This window comes from Talpa europaea (assembly GCF_964194135.1).
Source record: "Talpa europaea genome assembly, chromosome: 11".
Taxonomy (NCBI): Eukaryota; Metazoa; Chordata; class Mammalia; order Eulipotyphla; family Talpidae; genus Talpa; species Talpa europaea.
The window spans coordinates 19,004,364-19,029,604 of record NC_140078.1 but is presented as its reverse complement, the minus strand read 5'-3'; the positions used below and the strand labels follow the sequence as shown (position 1 = coordinate 19,029,604).

Below are 25,241 nucleotides of genomic sequence, written 5' to 3'. Positions count from 1 at the left end.
AGCCTCCTTCACTCCAAGTCACTTGGGGAAGGAAGACAATGAGAAGCCACACCCATCTATTGTATAACACCTGGCATCTCCTACCACCCCACCCCACCCCTTCCTGAGCTCCCCAGAGGGGTCTATTGCAGTCACTGGGAGGGTTTCAGCTAAGAGTGGCCCTGACCTTCTATCTGGGGGAAGAAATAGCCCTGAATGTGATGATGACATCATCCCTGCTGAAATCATCATCACTGTGGAAATGCCTCTCAATGGGGCTGGACATTGCATCGCAGCCCTTTATACTGAGGCAAGGGGAACTACTTGAGGGAAATTCAAGGCAGACATAGACATCATTTCCTCTTCTGCTCGCCCCAGGAAAAAAAGCATCCTGGGTCTGAAGTTGTTCCTTTACCGGTTACTACTGCCTGCTCCAGGAAACAAGGGGTCGCAGACATTTAAAAAATGCAGACATTTTAAAAAACTTAAAGTCTTGCAATAACTGTCTTGGTTGACTTTTTCAGCGTGAACCTGAGTGCTGGAGAGCTGTCGGCACTGTGGTTTTGGTATCTTAGCCATCGTGACTGAGCAGTAAAACCCGGGAGGGAAAAAAAAGCCATCTTACTACCTACTTCAAGTTTTAAAGTTTTAGAAGACAAAATGAGCACCGTGTCTGGCTGCTCCGAGCAGCCAGGTCTGAGTTGTGCACAAGGAGGTGGCACCTTGGCCGCCCCGGCCAGGATGGACTCAGGGCGCTTGCTCCCATGTGACACCACACAGCTGAGCTGACGAAAGGCGTGGCCCAGGCGGCACCTCCTGGGTACTGGCTTGCCCTGGCACACCCAGGGCCCCAGGCACCCCTGCCTGCCTGGGCAACTATTCACAGGCAAAGTAGTCCTTCAGGGGGGCGAAGAGGTGTCGGATGACTGGCACACTCCAGGACCTCCCGAGCAGCTTCTGGCGGGCACCGCGACCCATGTTGGACACATCAGTGTAGTGTACGGGAAAGCCGAAGATCCTGGGGGGAGGGGCACCAGAGTAAAAAGATAGAAAGTCAGAAGTGCCCCCTCCAACAGGCTGAGGGCTCTCTGGGAGATGTTCACCACAGCCAGCAGAGTGCTGCTCGCTACCCAGCATTCTGTCCCGCCAAGCCTTTTGCATGAGCCCTCTCTGCAAGCCCAGCCAGGTCAAGTCCTCCGGTTCTTCAGAACACAGGTGACTGTCCCGAGGGCACCTGTTCTGGGCATCCCCGGGCACTAGCACCACATACCCTATTCAGTGGATATCTCTCCAATGAAAAAATGATAAGACACAGATAGCCAGTCACAGGACAGACATGTATCTGTCTTCAAACCGCAAGATGGAGAAGTTAGGGAATTTCCTTAATTAAAAATAAGGACTCTTTGCAAAAAGAGACCTTTTTAATCATCAAATGCTCAGGTAACTTACTGGGAGTACACTGAAGCAGCCCGCATTTTCTTTTCCTTTTCAAACCCAGTTGGGTGGCTTAAGAGGCACACTGGACTTCCTGGCAGATGGCAAGCAAATATGCCAAGAGCCTGCTCTGTGAGCTTCTCCCAGGCCTGGTGAAGAGGCTTTGGAGGTACTGGGCCTGCTACTTTTCCATGCTCACAGTTAATATTAAAAGTCACACCAATGGGCCAACAGCTGAGTGGGTGTTAAGAGACACACCAAAGATGCAAAGCCTGGGGCTGGTGTCCGACTTTGTCTACGTGACAGGCACCAGCCAAGCCTAGAATCCCAGGTCCAACCCTAAATTAGGCTTGGGCCTTCAAATACAGAATAAGCCACAGCATGAGTGGGGGCAAGGTTACACACCAGTTTCTTCCTACTAAACAGACCTTATTTTGATACCTAAAACTGTTTAAGGCTAAGAAATAAAATTGGTTACAGAACTGAAACATCTGGAATGAAAATACTCTGTCAAATCCTTCGAGGCATATCCATAAATGTGAATATTCATAGCCCTCAATAACATTTCTGGCAAGAAAAATAAGAACAAAATAAGAAAAACAAAAAGTGAGGGAAAAAATAGAAACCAGAGTAGGCGAACTGAATCTACGAGCTGGTTCTTTGAATCAAATATCTACAACGTACTTAGCCCAATAAATTGAGGTGGGGAAAGACAGATAGACTATGGCTAAGCAGGTATCTTTGGTAGAATGAGCAACTTGGCAAAAGGAATCTTCTGAGAAAGAGCAATGGCATGTCAGTGGGGTTTTCTTTAGCTGCTTCCTCTTAACATCCCAGGGTCCCCAGCACGTCAGGGCAGGCACGGGCCAGGACAGCGCAGCCAACAGTGTTGTAGGATGACTTCATGTGCCAGACTCCTCATCACCACCACCAACACCACCACCCTTCTACCATTTCTACCAGGAAATAAGACCAACTTTGAAAGGGTAGAACTCCCAGTTCTGCAAGCAGGCAAGGGAGACCGTGTATTAGGCAGGCAAGCACCTGCCCGGTCAAGCGGCTGTGTCTTCTCCACATGTTCTTCCCCTTTCTCTCTATCTGCATGGTTTCCCTCTCCATGGGCAGCCTTGCTCACCTTTCTAGCTCAGTGCACCACAAAACATCTTCTTTGCCATTCATGACAACAGGGAAAAGTTGGTTTTTCCCCTGTTTGATCGAGTTCGACTTGGTGGTTATTGTCTGTACTTTCTTTAACTGGAGAACAAAACGACATCATGGAGTGAGCACAGAATGAAGGGCAGAGTGGCGGGGCTCAGGAGTGCTGTGGGGAGACGGAGGCAGGCAGGGCGGTGGGGGAGAAGCAGTCGCAGACTGGACTGACAGAGGGATTGTGAGCAGACATGGAAGGAAAAGAACATTCTGCGCTTCCCATAAAAACCATGAAATTAAAGGACAGGAAGGATTAGCCTCAGTGAGAGCAAAAGATACAGTGGTGAGATCACAAGGGGCCAAGAAAACAGTTACTGATCAAGCAGGATCAAGCAAAAAAGTAAAAATCCACCCATATTCTAGCTGGTGAACTGGGGTTTGGATGAATGGAGCCTCACTTGTATAAACACAGAATTTTATGAAGGTCATTATTGTTACTTTGTGGGGGGCATAGGTATTAACTACTCATTCATTACTCATGTCTTACTGAGAGGACTGGCTGAAATGACTCTGGAGTGTGCTTTCACAACTGGAAAGTCCGGTTGCCTTTTCGTAGGGATTATTTGTTCTTCGAGACCCTCTCCTCCTCTATGCACTTAAAGATGGGGCAGAATGTTTATGTAGGGAAAGACCCAGCACCCGGGAGTTATGTGGGGAAAGGGGCAGAACAACTGGACACCAAGATCAAGTCCCAGCTTGGAAGTCACCAAGTGCATTTCCCAGAAGGTTGCAGTACAGACCGTTGGTGAGCACATCTTACCTTTGCTGTCCTATTGAACTCCAAGCAGTCCTGCAGCTCGAGTTTATCATTCTTTGATGCTATCACGGGCCTGGGAACAGCCAAAACCCATTACTTTCTACCATCTGTAAAGGGGCCTCAGCTAGGGCCTTGCAAAGTGGGAATAAGGACATAAAGCTGCAAAATGCACTCTGGCAGTGAACTTGTTACAAATACATGATGAAAATGACTCTGGCATAGCCTGTTATGTGGTGGCCAGGGATTGACCAGCCCCTTGAAGAGGGCAAGCCCAATATCCAGGAGGAGCAAATGCTCCCCCATCCCAAATTTAATATTAGCCTAGCACTACCATGGAGGAGAGTGGGGAAGACATGGGGGCAGAAGAGGGCTATGTATACACTGAAAGGGGTCAGGACAACCCTCAATCCCAGCCACACTGTGTCTCCTGGCTGTGCAATGACCTTCAACAAGGTATGGAGCTCCTGTCTCAGCTTTATGTCTCTCTACCTGATACAATGTGAGTATCCAGTTCATCACTTGGTGGCTCACTTCTGAGGGTATAGCCTCAGGTTTGAAGGACCAAGTGGGTCAACACGTAGGTAGGACAGGAGGTAGTGCACAAAAGGATTAACTGCCCTGTAACTTTCACCACTGAAATCTGCAAATGCAAAGAAGCAAACAGATGCCAGAAGAGGTGAAGGAATAGAACATTTGGGGACTAAGCAATTCCAAAACTAAGAGCAGAAAAGCAGCAAGAGGTCTGAATGCAGAGTAGATGAAACCCACAGCCATCCCTGACAATAAGAAATTTCCAGGCCAAAAACAAATGAGATGAAACCCTGACCCCAAAGTGGGCAGTGAAAGTCACACAAAATGTTTCCCTAGATTCTGTCCTTGACTTTCCCCTTTCAGGATTCAAATGTGTTACCCTGTGCCCATCAGCACCTCCTTCCATAAACCCCAGGGAGCTAAGGGACCCAGGGGACACAGAATAGGCCTACTGTGTGTTGACAAGGATTGACCTTTAAACACACCAAGGTTTTCAAATAAAGGCTGGATATGGGTCTACAGCCTGATGGATGCAGCAGCCACCCTCTGAGAGCCTCTCAGAACCCAGCTGTGGAGACTCATTTCTTAAATCAGACAGAAAAGCTGTCTTCCCTGATCCTTTTCATGTCGTACTCTGCCCACATCCAGTGCATCAGCAAATCCTTTTAAGTCCTAGAATCAGATTCCTTCTTTGCTAAATGCACAGAAATCTCCAAATCCAGGAGGCACCGCCTGCCCTGTTTTACAAGTGTGTGTCATGCTCCCTCCCAGGGCACAGTCAGCCAGCCTCCTTCCCTCAACAAATGCCTCACTGGTCTCCCTGTTTCTGGCCTCATCCTATCCAATCTTTCGCCTACCAGAAACTACGATGAACTGAAGACACAACTCGTCTGCTTAAACCTCCTGTGAATTCCCAGACACTGGCCCCATCACGTGGCGCACGCTTTCCAAGTTCTGTCTTCTTCCCCCATTGTTCCCACCCAGAACACTGTTTTCTGACTTGGTGTGCAAGTGCCAGGTCACCTGTCACCCTTCTCCCTTCAACCTAGGATGCTCTCCTTTTCTAAGAATGCAGGCCCTGTCTTTGGGGGCCTGCTGGAATAAAAACTCCCCAATCCCAAGTCATGACCTAGAGATCATTCACTGTATTTTTCTGAGCTCCTCCCCCATTACGTGTCAACCCCCTAAGCAGGCCTAGCACTGATGTGCTCATCACTGAACTGGCAACTGTGACAACAATTCCTGTCACAGGGAGGACTTAAGTGCTCAGTGAATGAATGCACCAGTTTCACCCCAGACATGGCTATAGAACTCTCCAACTCGCTGATGAACCAAGCAAAAATGCAAGCTACCCAAAGATACCATCCACGCTATTCTAGTATGTTCTCACCTCTGTCCTCACTTTGCTAAATGCCAGAAAATTATGTTTCCAACACGTCCTTCTGAAGGCTAATTTTTCTAAGATTAACTCATTTAGAAGTCTGGGATGTCACATCACCCCCACATTTTGTATCTTAATGAGGTTGCTCTCACCAAAACCATATAGGAAATAATTCTCAGCAAAGCCACTTCGTGGTGTTCACCATGAAAGGCTGACAAAAACCTGGGGAAGCTCTTGACTAAGAAAATGAGGACGAGAGCTTTTTGGCTATAAATCGTCTCCCCAACTCTTTCATGGTTTGGTCACCACAGGTGTGCCCCAGGGACAGAGAACAAAGGCACCTCAGACAATCCCACTACATAGGACAACTGACAAAGGGGGGTTGTGGAAGCATGAGCACCCCTGGCTTTAAAAGATCATCTGCTCCAGACATGGTACTTTAAGAAACAGGCCAGAAGCGAGTGGAAACAATTGAGTCCACCGAGGAATCCTGGCCTGAGGGTCCCACGCAGTTCCAGCACATCCTAAAAGACATCAACCCACAACACCAGGGGGTGCTCTGAAGCCCAGAAGGAGGCCATTTTTCAGCAGAGCCATTTCCTTCTAAAAAGCTTGAAAAAGACTGTCCATGATCAGGTCGACATTGGCTGTGTTTAACTTAGCTATTATTACCTGTCCCACTCTGAGCCCGTGTTACCTGTTCATCCCAGGTAGGTTGCCCCAGAAGTATCGGGCCCTGTGAGCAGCAGATACTTTGATGGCATCGATCATGACTGGATTGCACTGCCAAGAGAGAAGAGGCCCACTCAGAATTCAGGGCAGTAGACAGAATGGACTTCACCTGGGTCAGGACAGGACCACCCGCTGGCTGTGGAGGCGACATGGCTCCTGACAGAGGAGAACGACTGGCCCCAACAAGGATCTAGCTGAGGAAAAGCTCGAGCAGGGCAAGATGAGATCAGACATGCAGGTTCTGAGACACGACATCCCCTGGGGCAAGCCAGATGATGACAGAACGTGCAACGTGAAGGTGGCAAAAGAATCTCCTCTTTCAAATCTGGAAAGTCTGCTATGGAAATGCAATGCTGGCAAAATGTGGCTTGTGCCACCCATTTGGTAGCAAGAAGGAACTAAGATCTATAATCTGTTAGAGCAGAACTTGAGCTATAAAACTTAGGGGAAAATTAAGTGAGTGAAGGGCATTAAAACCATTTATGACAGTGCTTGAAGTGTAAAATTAAGCAGTGCCAGTGACTATAAGTATGCAGCTCTCAGAACAAAAATGAGAGGAAACTGTTAAGAAAGAGCCAGGGGGCCTCACTGGTGGGGCACAAGTTCAAGTCTCAGTGCTACAAAGCTATTGCCAGCCACTATGGCATGAGTTCAATCCCCGGCCAGGAAGCTGACCCACATGGCGCAGCAGATCTCGCCTATCTTATCCACACTGCTCCCCTCAGCAGTGTATTTCAGTGGATCTGCCTATTCTGCTCCCCGCTCTGTCTCTGGTGAATTCTCTCACCGTCCTGCACCTATGGCCTGCACCCCAGTTCTTGTATGCTTAAGTAAATAAAAATAAATCTTTAAAAAAGTATAAGAGCTAAATTTTATGCTACCTCCAAAAGTAGTTATGGTTTCATCATCTTGACTTCAACGTTGAGGGTGAAGTTAGAGATCAAATATTTTTCATTTACTAACCACCCACTAATTCCGCTGCACTTGGAATAAGTCATACTTTTGTCAAGAATTGGAAATTCCCAACATTGGCAACACCCACCTCTCCAACCCTCATACCCAGCAGGGCCTTTCCCCACCCAGGCTGTCTTGACAAGCAGGACCCCCAGGTCCCCTCACCTCCAGGAATCGTGAGATGTCCCTCTTGTCACCGACCTTCATGGCTACCACATTCTCAAACATCCAAAAGAAGGGTCGGTCATCACCCTCCTTGGGGCGTGTGTAATTCAGCAGGTGGTAAAATTCAAAGAAGAGCCGGCCAGTGCCCTCTGAGGTCACAAAAAGAAGATCCCAGAACATGTTCAAACCCTTCAGCCCACCCTCCCCTTCACATTGAGAACTGATGGTCCAGTTTACTCAGGGATAACTTAAGGATGTCAGCACCAGCGGTGTGACATTTACCAGGAGGATCTCATTGACAGAGGAATCGCAATGGGGCATGCACAGCGCTGACAGGGTAAGACTGGCCAGAGGCAAAGCAGCACCTTCTCAGGCTGCTGCACTTGGAACATGTCAGCTGACTTGGGGTCTTCTTGGGACCATCAGAAAGAAGGTATGCTCACCATACAGGCCCTTCCTGGCAGGATTCACATTTGAGAGATCATTGCATGGGCTCCCACCAATCACCAAGTCGAAGGGGCCCCATTCTTCAATCTGTAAGAAAAGAGCAGTCACACTTCAAGGAGGGCAGGGGGTGAGGATGGACATGCTGAGCTTATCACTTCTAGAATTCTGCTTGGCCACGCAAGTCCTCCATCTGTTTCTGATGCAAGACAGTACAGTGCTCAGGGTTCTAAGATGTAATCAAGCTGAATGGTTTGCACACGTGCGGGTCTTGGTACAAGAGCTTGATGTGACCACAGGTTCTCCCTCCAAGCCCCCGGGCATGAGAGGACGACATAGGCCTGAGGATATGGGGGAATTCTGGAGGCAGAAGAGGGAGGGGGGGTTCTGGAGAGCCCCAAATGCACACAGGCTGCCCTCACATTTTTCTTTGTGATGTTCCTGACATCATTCACGTATTTGATGTTGCCTTCATGTTTAACGGTTCCAACAGCAATGGACTCTTCACAGACTTCGGAGGCGATGTACTTCTCCACTTTAATGCCCAATTCTCTAAGGACCAAGTATCCTATGGGGAGTCAGGGAGACAGAATATGAATCTAGGGTCCTTCTATATAGGCCCCTCCCTCTAGTGATCTAAACCATCTTGAGGACTCAGACCCAGCAAAGACATGAGGATGTGAATCCCAGCAGAGGGCACAGAAATTGTCATCGTGGACACACTGAGCTCTCCAGTGTGCAGTTTTATAATGAAAATCATTCAACTGGTATAGACCCCACTGGGGAAATCCGTCGAAAGTGAAAGGTGCACAGCCAATGTCCAGCCTCCATCAGGACAGACATGGATCTTTAATGATTAGGCAAGAACCCTAAGGTCTGGAGGGAATGAGGACTCGGTTTTACTATTTATTACCTGATGACACAGAGGCCAGAGTGGGGAGAATAAGCAGTGGCCATGACAGTAATTAAAGTGGCAAATGCTTCAGGTAGGTGGACACTGGTGCACACACACAAACACAAATGATAAGTGTTTAGCAGTTCATTCCCACACTTCCTGCTCTGGTGAAACGGCTTCTCTAACGATCTGTCACAGTCCCCAGGACCAAACAAGGTAAACTCCACAAAGTCCCAAGGGGCAGAGACATGCATGGCTTCTGTGCTGCCTCTCTCCATGGAGAACCCTCAGGGAATGGGCACAAAGACTGGAGATGCTAGCGGAGTTGCTTCACTAACCTCCACTATCTCTATGCTTAAGGAATGAAGAATAATTTTCCTAGAAACCGACACAAATGAAATCAAACGGCTAAGACAAACATGCCTTTAAAGGGATCCAGAGGGTCAGGTGGGTGAAATGGGAGTTTTGAGAGATACAAGGAGTGTAAGGTTTTCTGAGAACAGGTGACAAACAGATAATCTCAGGGGTCTTTCTGATCATTGAGGATAAACACCTGGAGCAGGTGAGCATCCTAAGTGAACTCCAGACTCACCTGTCGCAATTCCATCAAACAGGGACAAGACTCGAATAGGTCGCCTTCGGGCTGCAGGAATCGCGGGGTATAACTTGGGGGCCTCCTGCCAGGTTAAAGAAGGAGGTCATGGAGATCCAGGTGCAGAGGGAAGACTCGGCCTCTGCAGGAGGAGAGGGCTAACCTTCCTGAGTGAGCCTAGCCCTGCACTCGGCCATTTCGGGACGGTCACCTTCATAGGAGCTCTGGAGAGTGAGCAGTCTGCCCTTTTTGACACGGAGCACAGGTGACACTGACACAGACGTGCACATGCACAGAGACATGTCCCCTTCCACAGCCGGGCTGCGGGCTCCCTCCAGGACTAGCAGGAATGGAGTCCGGGAAGTCACTCCATGAAGAAGTGAAGTGAGTTACTAACTTCCCTTTCTCCTTCTGTGTTAGTAACTCAGAAGAGACTTGATTTTAGAACTACTTTTTCACTAGGCCCTTAACAATCCCTGAGGCCAAGAGGAAGGGCTGAAAGACACTGGAAGAGTGGCGAACTGCATGGGAGGTTTCTAGTCTGAGTCTCTCAGATGCTAATTTGTGTAACAGCTCTTTATTCCTAACTCTTGCCAACACACTTGGTTGCACTCCAGATCCCTGAAGACCAGGAAGAGGAAGGTGCTGGGCCGAGGAGCCCACGGCTTACGTATTCGAGCCCCGGGTCACTGGTGAAGAAGGACTGCAGGCGCACGCTCCAGTCCTTGCGGCGACGCAGCACACCATGGCAGCGCTGCGGGAGGCACATGTAGCAGCTCCAGGGCTCCTGCTGCTTCGCGTCCTCTGCCGTACCGGTGCCCACCAGCACCTCCAGGCACTCCACGCAGAAGCACCTACAAGGACACAGGGAGAGGGAGGCTCCGTCACTGGTGCCTCCTGTGCACACCCTCCCCCCATAGATGTGTGTAAGCAACACTCGTGTCAGGTCCTGCGTTGCCCTTCCTCTTGGGCAGGAAGGTGTGCTCTGGGGGAATGCTGACCTCTTCTTTTCCTTCCCTACTGCGCATCCCCAGGACACACAGGACACAAGTTCTGCATAGGAAACTCTTCAGTCAACCTAGAATTGGCCCTTGTCCTGGGGCATGCCCATCACTCCCTGTCCTCTCAGATTTAGCTCCTTAAGCCACCTCTACGAGCCCATACTTAGGGGAGGATGCAAGGTCCCAACAGAATCTGGTGCCCAGATCGGCCTGGCTCCGGCCTATGGGTGTCGTGGCCAGGAACAGGGCAGATGCTCACCGGCAGCAGCTGGTATTGCTGCAGAGCAGCAGCTCGCGGCCCTCGCAGCACACAGTACAGTAGGACTGGTAGCCGTCATCGTCGTACATGTAGAACAGCTCAAGGAAGCGGTCCTGCAGGCAGAAACACGCCATGAAATCAGAGATCAGAGACCAGCAACCGCCAGGCCATGCTTGTTCGCTGGCTGAGGGCGAGGACACAGCCACGGACTGGTCATGGGCGACTTGGCACCCTTTTCAGGGACAAACAGCCGTGTTCTGTGCCTTGCTGTGGACAGCCCCCTCAGCTGCAGCGCCTGCTCCTCCACCCTCTGCATGACAGATGGTGGCAGGGGCCCGGGAAGGCCTCAGCAGAGCCAGTCTTGATGTCTATAGGCAGGTGTGTTGTTCAGTAGAAAGACAAAGGTATCAAGGAGGAGGCGAGGGACTGTTAAGTCCAGGGTGGGGATAGGTAAGGACTTACCCGGCAAGTCTGGCAGAGCCCACCCTCAAAGAGAGGGTGGAAGGACACAGGGTTTTTCCTACCACAGGACAAACAGCTATCTGTAAGAAAGACAGGGAATGCCTGTGGCAACTCTAGGCCCACACCAGAAGCTGAAGCCTTGTGTCTACAAGTCCTGACCCACACTCCACACAAGCCACATGCAGTCTACTGTCTTCACTCTATGTCCCTCTCAACAATACTCCAGGTGGGGTTTCAACAATGAAATGTGGAGCCCAGCCCAGAACACGGCCTCCTCCAGCAGAGGCTGTTCTTGGAGGGCCTTACTTGAAAATCTTTGCTATTCTTGAAAGCCCAGGACTTTGGGATTTTGCGGTCGGCACCAAATTTCTTGCTCATCATGAAACAACTTTTGACAACCCTCCACTGCCAGGGCAGCTCGTCCAGAACCTGCCTTCTCTCCCTATCAGGTCAGGACTTACTGCCAACACTGACCAGATCAGCAGGCCCTGTTGGTATGCAGCATCCCAGTCAGGCAAGAGGGGAAGGGAGAAATGAGTGCCCAGGTTTTCTAGATCACCAGGCACTGGTCCAAACCCAAGTTTTCCCCAGTGTTCTCTTCCCAAGTTAAAAGCTTCGTGGTTTGCCTGCCAGTCCTGAGCTACCACTCAGTAAGTGTCGGTAGACTAAAGGACAGCAAGATGAAGAAGCAGGGCCTCTCTGGTGGCACAGGGGTTAAAGACACAGTGCTATTAAGCTATTGCCAGCCACTGTAACAATATACTATCGCAGCCTCTTGCAGCACAAGTTTGATCCCACATGGCACAGCAGACCTCTCCAGTCTAGCCCACTGCTCCCCCAGCAGTGTATTTCAGTTGATCCGCCTGTTCTGTTGTTCTCTACTCTGTCTCTGATAATCAACTCATCCCTGAACCTCTGGCCTATAGCACTGCTCTTTTCTGCATAAATGAATAAATCCTTTAAGAAAAAAAAAAAAAAAGAAGAAAAAAGTTCTTCCTGGCACATTCTGAATTCCATACACCTGAAGAGTTTTAATCCAGCAGGATTCCCAGGCAGAGCAGACTGGGCTGAGCTTCAGAGAAAGTAATGCCTAGTTTGTCTGCCTTCTACCTCAAAGCCAGTTGCAGTTTGTGCTGGGGTAGACTCGAGGGTGCCTCTGATCATGGTTTCATGGCTTGGGTTTTTTCCCAGCTAAGGTGTCCAGTTCACATAATGACTCTACCCAACCTCCATTCTACTTAGATTAAGGGACAAAATCAGTCTCAGCCAAAATTGGGCAACTCATATTGACTATAATGCCCACACCTCGACCTGAGGACAAGGAAGAGCTCTGTGTTAAACCTGGCAGGGCAGCAGAGGCTGGACAAGGCAGATCTGAGCACCACCTAGGACAAGGAGGGAGGACTTACAGGGAGAAGTATTACCTTCTAGGTTGCTCTTGTTGTTGGTAACATCTGAAGCCATTTGCTCTGTTGAGAAAAGAAGCTGTGAGCTGGGGCTCAGGGATACTCCCTTCCCTTCCCTGCGTGGCCCTCAGCATCTACCAAGCCAGGTAGGAGGGCAAGGGGTCCTTAGTGCCCTCAGTCGCCATAATCACCTCGACTCTGGTCTTCCTCTCCTCGGTCCTTGCCATTGTTATAACAGTTTGTCTTGAGGCGCTTGGGTGGGGGGCAGTACTCAGAGGTGGTTGAGTCATCCCCTGTGCGTCTTCGGGTCTTGTTCTCTGTGAAAGGAAAGAAGAAGCCAGCAATGGGCGCTGGGGTGGCAGAGACCATGGGCCTAGGACGGTACCCAGCTGCAGCTGGGCAGGACGGGCCCATGCTGAGTGTCCTACAGTCCAACTACAGCCAAACCCCTGTCTCCTGCCCAGATATGTAGGCTTTTAAACAGCTTTTGAAGTGTAGAAGAGTAACTTCTTGAAGACTCAGCGCAAAGAACATTAGACAAGCTGAATCTACAGCTGAAATCCTGCCTGCAAGGCAGGACATGCAGAGCCGACGGCCATGAGCAGCAACTGAGCACTTGACATGTGACTTTTGTGATGGAAGGACTTAATCTTCATTTAATTTTACTGTGAATTTTAAATTGCCAACTGCTCTTAATTAGTTCGAGGAAACAAATTAGACAGTAACAATTTAGATCAAATACTTCCAATGAAAATATAGCATCCAAATTGAGGTGTGTTGTAAGAGGAATAAAACAGATGAGATTGTGAAACTTTTAAAAAGGAACTATAAAATCTTAACTGCGTCTCCTGACTATTGGAAATGCTAACATATTGGAAATACTGGATTGAAGTAAATGTAGGATTAATATTAACTCTGATTCTTTTACTCTTTAACGTGTTTGGAAAAATTTCAAATATGCAGCTGTTCATATTTTTATCAATTCCATTTGTATTTTTATTCAACGATACAGCATCATCTACAAGGGACATGGTTCAATTTGACTCTGGTCCTAGGAAAGAAAATGATGCAGCCATTAAATTAAAAGAAAAAAAATCACAAGAACACTTCAGTGAACAAATCTGAGATTATACTACTGAGAAACGAAGGGAAAGCAGGAATCCAACTCAGTGTCTATGAGAGCGGAAGAAGTGCACCCCAAGAAGGTCAAACTGAAGGCCACGTGAGGGCTGGGAGTGAAGGAGGGGTGAGTTCAGGCTGACTTTAACAGGTTGGATTTTGTTCAGTCACCAGGATATGCCCAGAAATTCAAAGTAAGTGCAGAGACAACAGAGCATAGTCAAAGGTGGAGGGGATACCGTGTTTCCTTGATTCTAAGCTCCCACTGCCTGCACGACGCAACTTCGACTTATTAAGCACTTTTTTGGGAGGAGAAACAAAATGAAACAGAAAACACTACGTTACAAATGTATGAACTTTCAGACAAATCTTGGGTTTCAGGCATTCCTGTTTCAGGAGGGACAATGTGCCCCACCGGTCTGTCTTCTAATGGAGGAAACATGGTATTGGTTCAAATATTAGGGTGGGTGACTGGGGTAGCTTTGTTTTGCAGTTTTATAAAGTACTTTCCACATTTTCCCCAATGAGAACTTTTTTCCTCTCAAAAAAAAAAAAAATGCTAGGTACTGACAAGTGAACGGGCTAGGCTGTTTGTTTCACTAGAACCCTGAGAATTCCTAGGGCGAGTGAGGGCGTGTCCAGTGCTGACTGATGGCTAGAAGGCTGGGATGAGCTAAGGGGCCACCAGCTGACTCTGGCTGTTCTAACAGGGACGCATGCCCACCTGTTTGGTTGTTGTTGGGTTTGAGGCCCTCAACCCCGGTGGGTTTGAAGCCCCCATGTGCCCAATCGAGCATCGGCTTCAGTAGATCCTCCAGTGAGTCTCCAGGGCTACTGGGGAATGTCTTGCCAGCCCGCACCCTTGCTTTCTGCGAGATAAAGATGAGTCTGATTAACAGGAGGTTTGGGTGCTGAGCAGTCCACACGCAGGGATTCCCCCAGCTGGGGTGACACCCTTTTCACACTGGGCCCTTTCATAGCAGGCAGCTGTCTTAGACCCTGGCATGTGAAGGAAGAGGGGCCAAGGCAGGAAGATGGGCAGGAGGCCATGGGGAAAGAGTTAAGGCTGCAGGCACCAAAGAACATCTCTTCCCTGAAAGGAAGTTGAATAGTCAGCTCCTCTCAAAGGCAGATCAAAATTAGTTGTCATTTTTTGATCTAAGAAAAGCTGCAACCAGCAGTTTAATCACCTCTCAGAATGCCCCTGATTTCTTATTCATTTCCCTAATTAACATGGATAGGTGTCATGTGATAAGTCCTATTATTACAAGGATCCTAAAGATTAACATATCCAAATAAGCAAAGGACTCGAATGCTGGACAAAGGCCACTGGTCAACTCACATTAAGATATATGGACGGGGCCTCCCTGGTGGCACAAGGGGTTAAGCACCTCACTGTGGAGCAGTCCGCAGCCTCTTTGGCAGGAGTTCGATCCCCGGTCAGTCGACCAGGGAGCAGCAGCCCATATGGCGCAGCAGACCTCTCCTGGCTCACCTGCTGTTCCCCTCAGCAGTTTAGTCAGTCTGCCTATTCTGTTCCCCACTCTCTCTCTAGTGGGTCCTCTCACCCCCGCATCTCTGGCCTGTGCCCATCTCTTGTGTGCATGAATAAATTTTTTTTTTAAAGATATATGGACGGACACAGCAAAATATATCTCAGAAGATATCAGGCCACCACCAAGGAGAATAAAAACAGCTGGCCTCGCTGGTTGACCAGTCTTGACCCCAAACCACATTCCTCAAAGGAAGGAGGCTTTGAAGGCACTGGGCAAGAAATATTCACTGCTGTGCACCTTGTTACCCACTTGTCAGTTCTGGTATTCCACCAGATGGTAGTTGGGGGGGCCCTGGGATATCAGGGGGAAGGAATCCCCAAGTTTCAATTGGGCCTATCAGTTGCCTCCAATCTGATGACCCTGACCCCACCTTCTCCCAAGCCATCCTTTGCCACACGGTGAACTGGTGAGCTAAGCTGGCTTCTCTTACTGTAACTTTTCTCCAGTCAGCCCCTCACCACACACTTTTGCGTTACCTCCAGTGCATGATACATGGCCTTTCGGTAGGAAACCAGCTTATTGAAGGTCGCGAGGTTAAAGTGCTGGCTGAACAATCCCAGGGCCACGAGCTTATCTGCGCTGACCTAGAAGACAAAGTCACTGTCAACATCTACCTACAGTCTGTGCCTGGGTGTTGAGGGTCTCTCACAGGGTGATTCCTGGGGTTCAAGTTCATAGATTCAAAAGGGGAAAAAAGCAGTAAATTGATAATGGTACCAAAACTGCTGGTATACCACATAACCAGCACCACGGTGACCCTGCAACATAGGAAAGTGTGACCCTTGAAATGGATATTATGTATTTATCTGTATTCTAGGAGTAAAAGACATGCAGTCACTGGTATAGCTTCTTTGTGACTTGAATTTCATGGATGATTCTTCAAAATTGGGGATTGTGCACATGTTGTTTCTCTTTCATGAACATGACAAATAGCAATCTTTGTGACCACCTATCTTTCATTAATTGAGCTAATTTAATGTATGTTTAAAGAACAGAGCTTTTTCACACTTAAGTAGCTATTTTGTTAAGTACATCTCTCAGTGTCTGAAGATCCATATTCTATAAATATTAGGCTCCTTGTCCCCAGGCCATGAATGAACTAATCGGACAGCCTTTGGGATGAGAGGAAAGTGGGTGTTCAGGGATGTTTATTGAACTGTCATGTGATGTTTTCTTCACTGCAATATGTGCTCACACTCATGCCAAGCTCCAAGTTGTACCTGGAAGCCTGACCTCCAATGACAGGGTGTATCCACCATTGAAGAAACCGGGGCTCAACGTTGTTGGGCACTGAAATACAGGTACTATCCCTGTGTCTCATGCATCAACTGAAGTAGTGCAAGAAGAAGTCACATCTTGTAAACACTACCCTAAAGCCCCCACCCTTTACCTTATTAGCATCAGACCCAGTCTTACAAAGTACATTTTATGTTTCACTGGGCCAAGGTAATTACAGGCAACCATGTTTTCATTTCACTGAAGCCTTTGCCCCATCTCTGCAATTAGCAGCACCAGGGTGAATGTGGGCCCGGGACTTATATCCTTCTGCTCCCTCTGCTGGCCAAAGAGGCCATTAGCATGCAGATTTAACCTAGCTACAGCTAGATTCTCTGTCATTCTCCTTGCCTCTTTGTGAACTTCAATGTATTTATGGCCAATGTCCCAATTCATAGGAAAAGAGCTTCAACTTGAGGCCAAATCCCACAACTGTACTAGATCAACTTCTATCCTCCCTGAATTTGCTGCACTTGTCAGCACCTAAGCTCCGGGCAGGTCGAGGGCTGGACCATCATTTCTAAAAGACCATGGCAGAAGTATTGTATGTATACCGGTCCAGTCAAAACCTCTGGACAGTTTAGAATATGCCTTCAGAGTACTCCTAGAATTCAGAGAATAATTAGAGCCCCCTCATATGCAAAACAGCTCTCACCCAGCCAACTCTCATCAAAATTTAAAATGCCAATACCGGGCCTCCCCGGTGGCGCAGTGGTTGAGCGCTGGGTTGTGAAGCTGCCCGCAGCCTCTGCAGCGCCGGTTCGATGCCCGGCTGCTCCGGGTGCCACATGGCGCTCAGACCTCTCCTGCCGCCCGCTGCTCCCCTCAGCAGTGTACTTCGGTCCTTCTGCCTGCTCTGCTCCCTGCTCTGGCTCTGGTGAATTCTCTCACCCTCCCGCAGTTCAGACTGTACCCAGTGCTTGTATAAATAAATAAATCTTTAAAAAAAAAAAAACCTACATGCCAAAGTGACACATCTTAATACATTAAAAAAAAAAAAAGCCAATATCAACAAGTGCTGAAATCACCAAATCAGCAAAGAACTTTTTTTTAAATGCTTCTAGACACATCTTGCACACCCAACCCAGATGCCCTTTCCCCCAACCTCAGTAGGACAAAATGATCCTCAGCAGCAGAGACCTCCAAAGGTCTTTTCACTAAACCTTCGAGGGGATGTCTAACCCCTCAGAACTCACCCTGGTCACACACACAGAAGTAAAATCAACAGATCACAAGAAGCCCCAGCCCCAAGACTTATCAGCTCTTTCTCCTGGAAGAGCAGACTGTGTTCTGGGTCCCACAAGACCCTCTATATCCAATTAAGCCATTTAACACAGGCAGTGTTTGTTCTCCTCTTAAACTCAAAAATGCCCTCATTGATTGAAAAAGCTGTCCCACGCTATTGTCTTCAAAGCCTACTACTGGGCCTACCTGGTGACACAGGGGTTAAAATGTAAGTGCTATTAAACTATTACTGCAGTATGAGTTCAATCCTGGGCTAGGGAGATGACCCACATGGTGCAGCAGACCTCTCCTGTCTCGCCCACTGCTCCCCTCACCAGTGTGTTTCAGTCAGTCTGCCTGTTCTGCTCCCCACTATCTCTGGTGAATCCTCTCACCCCTGGCACCTCTGGCTTATACCCCAGGTCTCGTATGCATAAATAAATAAAAGTAAATCTTGTGGGGAGAGGGAGCCCACTACAAAGGGAAGGAGAGCAGAACACTGTACCTTTGCATTGGCCTTGTCAACTCACCTCTGAGAACTTGCCGTCACCAAACCACTGGACCCACCGCATGCCAGACATGGCCTGACGCTTGGAGGTGACTTTCCAAGATACCACCATGGCAGGCCACCAGGAAAAGCCCTTGATCTTTCCCCACACAAGGTCCCCTATTCCAAACTCCTTCCCATCCTGGAAGAGAATCACATGAAGGAATCAGGTAGATCCAATGAGTCAGACCCCTGGGGCGAAAGGCAAACCCTTGCTCCTCTAACAGTTCAAGGCTTTGTATGGGCAGAGCTCCTTGGGAAAATAATTATTTATCACTTTCAACTTCTCATGGTTCAAAAACTGAGGGCCTCCCTGGTGGTGCAAGGGTTAAGTTTAAGTCTCACTACGAAGCTATCTGCAGCCACTGCAGCATGTGTTAGATCCCTGTGCAGAGAGCTGCCCACATGGTGCAGCAGACCTCACATGTCTCACCCACTGCTCCCCCCTCAGCAGTGTATTTCAGTAGATCTGCCTTTTCTGCTTCCCACTCTCCCTGGTGAATCCTCTCAATCCTGCACCTCTGTCTTATACCCCAGTTCTTGTATACATAAATAAATAAATCTTAAAAAAAAGATTTGTATCCATCAAGGCATGACTATGTTAAGACTCGTAATTCATTCAGCAGGTAACCCTGGGGCTTGAGTATTCCCTGGGAGGTAAGACAGGTCAAGGAATGCTGCAGCACTGGGAAATGGACATGGAGAAACAAGTCAAGTGTCACAACCTAAGAGCAGCAATGCCTGGAGTGGCAGTCACTGCAGGGTCCACTTTCATCCCCTCTATTTGACCTTCCCAGTGGTACCTGATACTCGGTGCTGTCTGCATCTCGACCCTCTACGTCCACCTGTGGGGACTCCAGGCTTTCTGGCTGGCTGTCCTGGGCCAAGCGGGTATATGGGGTGCTGCTGCTCTGGGGAACCACGTCGTCCTCTGTGAGATCGATAGTGAGGTAGGGGATAGAGGGGGACGGCCACGGTGTGCTTGCTGAGGACACTGTCCGTCGCCGCAGAGACTGTGGACGGAAGGATAGTGCTCGGACTCCAGCAACCCAACCTGGTGGGTGACCAGACACGGGTAGCAGCCCTCAGCTGATTCCCGGGCAAGCAGAAACATTGAAGGCATAAGGTAGGACAGAGACCACACCAAGAGTGATTTGCAGGAACAAGGAACTGATGGAAAAAACAGTCTGTGGCAAAGGCACTATAACGGAGAGCAAGGTGGAGAGGAGCCAAGCCCAGCGAGGATCACTGGTTTCCTCCAGGGGTGCTGTGTTGTGTGCCCAACCTTTTAACAGCAGAGGAGGGTTGCTATGACTCTGGGGTCACCTCCAGACTAACCATGGAGACAATATAGCTCTGAACGTCAAGTTGGAGCTCCTATCCAAGGAGGGTGAGAACCCAGTCAGAAGGGGATTCCCGCATCCCCACCACAGTTGGAGCCACGATGGGCCTGGCAAAAAGCACCAGGCTTCTGAGAAGTTCACCCAGGAGAGGACAGCAAGGCCCTAAGGAGGAGGAGCGTGGAGAAAGGACAGGTTATAGACTAGCCACTTGGGGTGGCAGAGTGAGGCAGACCTTCCCGACACCCTGAGAGTAGGAGCAGGGTCTGTGCATTCGGGGAACCAACCCTGGTGGTAGTTGATAACTCCACTGGGACTGGGGACTCATCCACGTGATGGCGGCCCTGCCGGCCTCGGGTGGAACGTGGGGAGGGCCTGTGCCTCTCCCAGCTGGAGGCACTGTTTCGGGTTCGGACCTGGAAGCAAGAGAGGATCAGCACGGGGTCTTCAGTGACTGGGGGTGCGGGGTCTTGGGCAGGGGGCCAAGAGGATGGCACTTGGTGGCACTTGAGAGGTAGCCAAGTAGGTGAGCCATCTGTACTAGTAAATTTCATGCCCAAACTCCCAAGTAATGGAATACTGGAGTTTGGGAGGGAGGCCAACAGGGCTGGCTGTGTATCTGGGCAAGGAGACTGTCTACAGTCTCCACATCAGACCCCACACTGTCTACTGAAGCTGAAGCTGGTACCTACAAATTGGATTGAAAAATGAAATCACGTTTACTGTGCACCAAACTTTTTATCCCAAAAAGAAGCATGAGGCCAATTGTGGACTTTTTCTGAAAGTAGTGGCATATTGAAGGAGATGCTCCTAACATTCTGTCTCAAAAATGGCATGAACTTTGGTGTTGCAGACCTGTGTTCGAACCTTACCTATGAAACCTCATGCTTAACCTGGGGTAGAAGTTATCAGAATCCTCTTCCGTCTATGCAGGGGGAGGATGCAAAGCCCAGGTGAGGAGACATTGTGAGCTACACCTGCACAGGCGCCTGCTTCCTGCAGGGCTGAGTCAGAACAGGAACTGCCTTCTCAATTTCAGACCTCAGACTCAAGGATGGGATCACTCTAGAAGTATCTCCTGTGCCTCATTAGCCACTGAGACATCCACCTATCACCATAACCCTTGGGTATTTCCAAGAGTGTTCCCCAAAAAGTTTAAATCAACTCGTGGGCACGAAAACCTCCACAATGATATTCTTAACCCTTGCTATCATTTTCCAATTTCAAAACATGTTTTTTTTTCAATTTGACCCCAGGAGACCCAAGGCCTATTTTTTACACAGGCCTCTGTGTGGCTGGAGTGCTAGGTTTTTTTTTTTGTTTTTTTGTTTTTTTTGGGAGGGGCAGGCAGGGGTGTGGTGACAACTTACAGCTGGGCTTTCAGATCGAGTCCTGGTTTCACGGAAAAGTTTTGGCATCACTGGAGTATCGGAGCCGTCTCCATCCTCCCCTTCATCTCCATCGCCCGTCAAATCCTTTACAAATGAAGCATTATAGGATGAAGTCCAGGCCATATAACTAATGCAAATGAAGCATGAAGTCAATGGTACTTTAAAAATTCGCGATATTGGTCCAAAGGACATAAAAATTTCAACTGCCTGATTTTTGTTCCAGTAAGATTCTGCAGTCACGCACACCACAGGGTCACAGAATCCAGACATGACTGAGAAACTAAATGGAATCAAGAAACGGCAGGAAAGCAAATGCCTACCTAGTGGGGGACCAGATCAATTGCCCCAATGAAGGGCCTGGGAGAAACCGTAGGCCAGCTGTCCCAAGGACACTTCTTGAGCCAACGACCAGGTAGAAATGGCAATGGTCGTGAGTCTAGTGGTTTAGATGCGGAGTGCAGGCCCTTTGCTGCACCAAACCCAGGGCCTCCCCGGTGGCGCAGGGGGTTGAGCACAGCACTTTGAAGCTGTCCGCAGCTGCTGCAGTGCTGGTTCAATTCCCGGTCGGCAAGGGAGATGCCCACATGGCACAGCAGACCTGTCCTGTGGCACCCGCCACTCCCCTCAGCAGTGCTTTCAGTCAGCCTGCCTGTTCTGCACCCCCGTCCTGTCTCTGTTGAATCCTCTCATTCTCCTGTGCCTCTGGCCTGTACCCCAGCTCTTGTATAAAAATAAATAAATCTTTAAAAAAAAAAAAACTGCAACAGCACCAGCCTGAGGTCTCACTGGCATGTTACAACATTGAATTGGCACTTGTTAGTCATGGCCTTGACTGTGTGCATTCCTTTCTCTTTAAAATTGTAATGATACGGGCCTCCCTGTTGGCACAGGGGTCTGCAGCACAAGTTTGATCCCCAGCTGGCCAGGGAGGTGACCCACATGGTGCAGCAGACCTCTCCTTTCTCGCCTGCTGCTCCCCTCAGCAGTGTATTTCAGTAGATTAGCCTGTTCTGCTCCCCACTCTTGTCTCTGGTGAATCTTCTTGACCTGCACCTGTGGGTGGCCTACACCCCAGATATTGGATTATGCATAAATAAAAAATATTTTCAAAAAAGAAAAATGTTTAAAAATAAGCTTAGAGAATCTAGTAAAAAAAACTTCATAACTTACTAATAACTTTTTATGATATAAAAAAAATTCTTCACATATATTAACAACAAATGCTCCCTAATGAGTTTGCTCAGGCCTATGTGCCTGGCAGTGTTTAGATTCATCACTCAACGAGTACTTATTTATGGGTACTGTTTAGGTAAACCTCAAGGTCCCCATTAATGAACGTGGAAAATCCCCCTCAGCTCTGAAAAAGGCAGCATAGAGCCAGTACCTGAGTATAGCTTAGCAGGCTGGACACCTCCCTCTTAGACAGCCTTGAACTGGATCTTCGGCCTGTGGAAGAACTGAGTCTGTATTTCGAGGAAAGGACAGGGCAAGTGGCCAGGCTGGGCCGCAGCCACATCTTCCCTCACTGATAGACTGGCTTCTCCCCAAATCCACCAGCATCCCAGGGATTTTAACACCTAGTCCCTCGTGCTGCAGCCCCCCATGCCTTCACAAGGCAGCAGGGTTCAGGGTCAGGCATGTATTAGGACCCAGAACAACACTCAAGTACAATGACAGCAGGCATCTGACTCTCCAGAACCTGCTGCCCATTCAGAATCCAGCAACCCTGTACTACACTTAAAAGAACAGCCGAATCTGCCGCATCCAGACACATTTCAAGTGCTCACGTGTGGCTAATGGCTATTATGGTGAACAATACAGACAAACACTTTCAAGCTTAGAGAAAGGTTCTAGTGGATGACACAGCTCTAGAAGAGTTCTCAGCAACAGGCTTGGTCAATACAGGGATTTCTGAACCGGATGGGGACAAAACCTCTGTAGGGAGAACCTGGGTGACCTGATGCAGTTAGTTAGGGGTGTCCAGGAATGGGGACAGGCAAGGAAGCAGTGTCAGTCCCAGGCTCCAGTGGAGAGAGGGGACCCACTGCAGAAGGGCATCAGACCCCCTGTCAACACCCCATCATTGCGTCTACAAATGTACAGGGGATCAGCAGCTCGGGATCACCTCCCCAGTGTCCAAACTGCGGGAAAGCACAGTAGGGAGGCAGGAGCCAGGGATGACAAATGGGTTTGGCTCTGTCTATACCCTCTTCCCTTACCCAAGGAGGGAAGGTCAGAGCCAGGCCCTTTCCCTCAAACCTGCCTGAACTCTGCTAGGAGGTGCATGGTCTGCACAGGGACTGCCCACCCCTCCTCCCTACCGGGGCTGCCCACCCCTCCTCCACCTCTGATCTCCGGGGTGCTGATAGCCTCCAGGATGGGGGGCGAGGGAGCGTCCTTGGAGTCAGAGGACTGGTCGCTGCAGGCCCCGTTGGTGACGATGGAGTCTTCCCTCCCGCTGGCGTCCTCCTCTCCATTGAGTTGTCTGGTGTCTCCCTTCATTGTCTCCTGTGGGAGGGCCAGAGTGAGCAGGGCAGCAGGAACAAGGACAGGAGCGGACAGCACAGCCCCAAGCCCCCCATCCCGTGCTCTGTGTTCTCAAGCTGAGAGAAAACCCGTGACACATCCTCAGGGTGATCTGCCGAAGCACCCCATGCACACTGTCCCCCACAGCCTGTCCCCCTGTCCCCCTCACCAAACTCGGAGGCTCGGGACTTGGTTCCATGTGGCCAGGCAGCCCGAAGGCTCAGGCGCTAGCACCCAGGACAGAGGAGGGGGCTGGGCCAGGGTCTGGGACTCCGGCTGCTCTCTGCAATTAGCCGGCCACTTCAAACAATGCCATTTAGAGCCTGCCTGCCCGGGGCCTGCCTGCGCCCCGCTTGGTCCCCTCTACCCCTGGCCCCTCTCCCTGCCCAGACTCTGCAGGGCCTCAGGAAGCCAGTGCATTATTTTCCCTCCTGACCCCTTTGTTTGCTCTCCCTTCCCCTCAATCTCCAGGTCCTCTTCCCACCGCCCCCTCCTCCCCCACAGAACAGCTTCTCTCCTCTCCATGGCAGCACAAGCCCCGCCCCACAACAACCTCCAGGGCCCATTGGTCTGCTGGCCTGTCACTCACTCCCCTCCTCCCTCACCAGCTGGGGCTCAGAGTCCCAAGTTCCCAAGGATGGATGAGTACAGGCCAAGGACTGGGGCAGTTAACAAGCAAGGGGCACGCAGCAGCCTCACCCCCACCTCTGAACATTTGCCTCCCCACTGCTGCCCCTATCATCACTAGGCAAATCAGCCAAGACCAGCTTAGGCCACATCTTCACTGGGTGTTTCAAGTGGGACCCTTGACCTGGCCCAGTCCACAATATTTGTTGGCTGTAAGAACCTGCACCTTTCTCTCATTTATTCCTCTTAATGTGATTGTGATTTCCTTTTTAGAAAAGGAAAATTGGGGCCTCCCTGGTGGCACCATGGGTTAAGACGCAACCTTTGAAGCTATCCGCAGCCACAGCAGCATGAGTTCGATACCCAGCCAGGGAGCTACCCACATGGTGCGGCAGACCTCTCCTGACTCACCCGCTGCTCCCCTCAGCAGAGTATTTCAGTTGATCCGCCTGTTCTGTTCCCCTCTCTGGTGAATCCTCTCCCCCTCCCATACCTCTGACCTGTATCCCAGTTCTTGTGTGCATAAATAAATCTTTGAGGAAAAAAAAAAGGAAAGGAAAATTGACTCACATCATTAGCCTCCAAGGCTAAATGTTCCATCTATGAGGGAGGAACCACGATGGGGTAGACCCCCAGTCAAACACCCAAGTACACATCAAGTTAAATAGCCCGGGGTGGGAGGGGGCAGCAAACTCCAGAGGAAACCAGAATCCAGAATCCTAAGAGTAGCTAGTGTTCCTTTTGCTGCACTTCAGCTTGCCAAAACAGAACCTCAGTGGTATTGGGCAAGATCCCCGATTCCCACCCCTTAATTCTCCCTTCCCCTACCAGTTTTAAAGGTCATGGGTCTCTTACCTTCCTATCCTGGAACCCTGCTTGAAAAAGCTTCCCCAGTAGACCTACCTTCCCATGGTCCCCCATCTATGGGACTCGCCCCGGGGTGTGGATGGCGTCCTTCTAGAAGCAGCACCTGGGGCTACAGGGATGGTGGGCTGCAGTGGGTGCTGGCGCCACGCACAGCAGAGGGCGCTGTGGAGCTCAATCCAAAGTGACCAGCAGCGCCCCCAGGTGGAAGTCGTCTGTCACTTGGGGTCCTAGCTCCATCCTTTGCACGGTTTGTCCCTCAGGTTTGGGCACAGGGCAACTAGACAGAACGCTTTTCATTCCCAGTAGGGACCAGGACCATTGTCCTTGGATAAACTCAAATGCTAGTTAAAAGTGCTGAATCTCAAGCATCATTCTATGAGACCTACTGAATCAGGAGTGACAGTTTGAACAAAATCCCCAGGTAATTAATAAGCAAGTCTAAGTGTTCTGGTTATAAACATATCTGGATACAGAACACAAACATGGCTATGTGACGACCTCATATGGTCCAGGGTGTGCAAGCTCAAAGTTCCTAGTGTCTGTTTTCTCCTAGCATAGGTTAAGGAAT

The 25,241-nt window shown here is 49.6% G+C and overlaps 1 protein-coding gene across 14 annotated transcripts; it reads right to left on the bottom strand.

Moving 5' to 3' along the window:
* Positions 1 to 855: 855 nt before the first annotated feature.
* Positions 856 to 23,378, bottom strand: DNMT3B (DNA methyltransferase 3 beta; the record flags this gene model as incomplete). 14 transcript variants are annotated; one of them, XM_084247178.1, is made up of 22 exons in its annotated part: positions 856 to 997; positions 2,549 to 2,667; positions 3,383 to 3,452; positions 5,989 to 6,074; positions 7,143 to 7,291; positions 7,586 to 7,676; positions 8,009 to 8,154; positions 9,074 to 9,158; positions 9,744 to 9,927; positions 10,334 to 10,446; positions 10,796 to 10,875; positions 12,220 to 12,264; positions 12,393 to 12,518; positions 14,045 to 14,189; positions 15,353 to 15,460; positions 17,906 to 18,064; positions 18,726 to 18,935; positions 19,550 to 19,678; positions 20,633 to 20,737; positions 22,038 to 22,099; positions 22,999 to 23,161; positions 23,349 to 23,378. In XM_084247178.1, the coding sequence occupies 22 exons, from the start codon at positions 23,376 to 23,378 to the stop codon at positions 856 to 858; spliced, it is 2,547 nt and encodes an 848-aa protein (XP_084103304.1). The 14 variants fall into 14 exon arrangements, with proteins under 14 accessions (XP_084103304.1, XP_084103298.1, XP_084103305.1 ...); XM_084247172.1 differs by lacking the exon at positions 23,349 to 23,378 and adding an exon at positions 13,560 to 13,619 and having other exon boundaries at positions 22,999 to 23,155; XM_084247179.1 differs by lacking the exon at positions 23,349 to 23,378 and having other exon boundaries at positions 22,975 to 23,155.
* Positions 23,379 to 25,241: the final 1,863 nt, after the last annotated feature.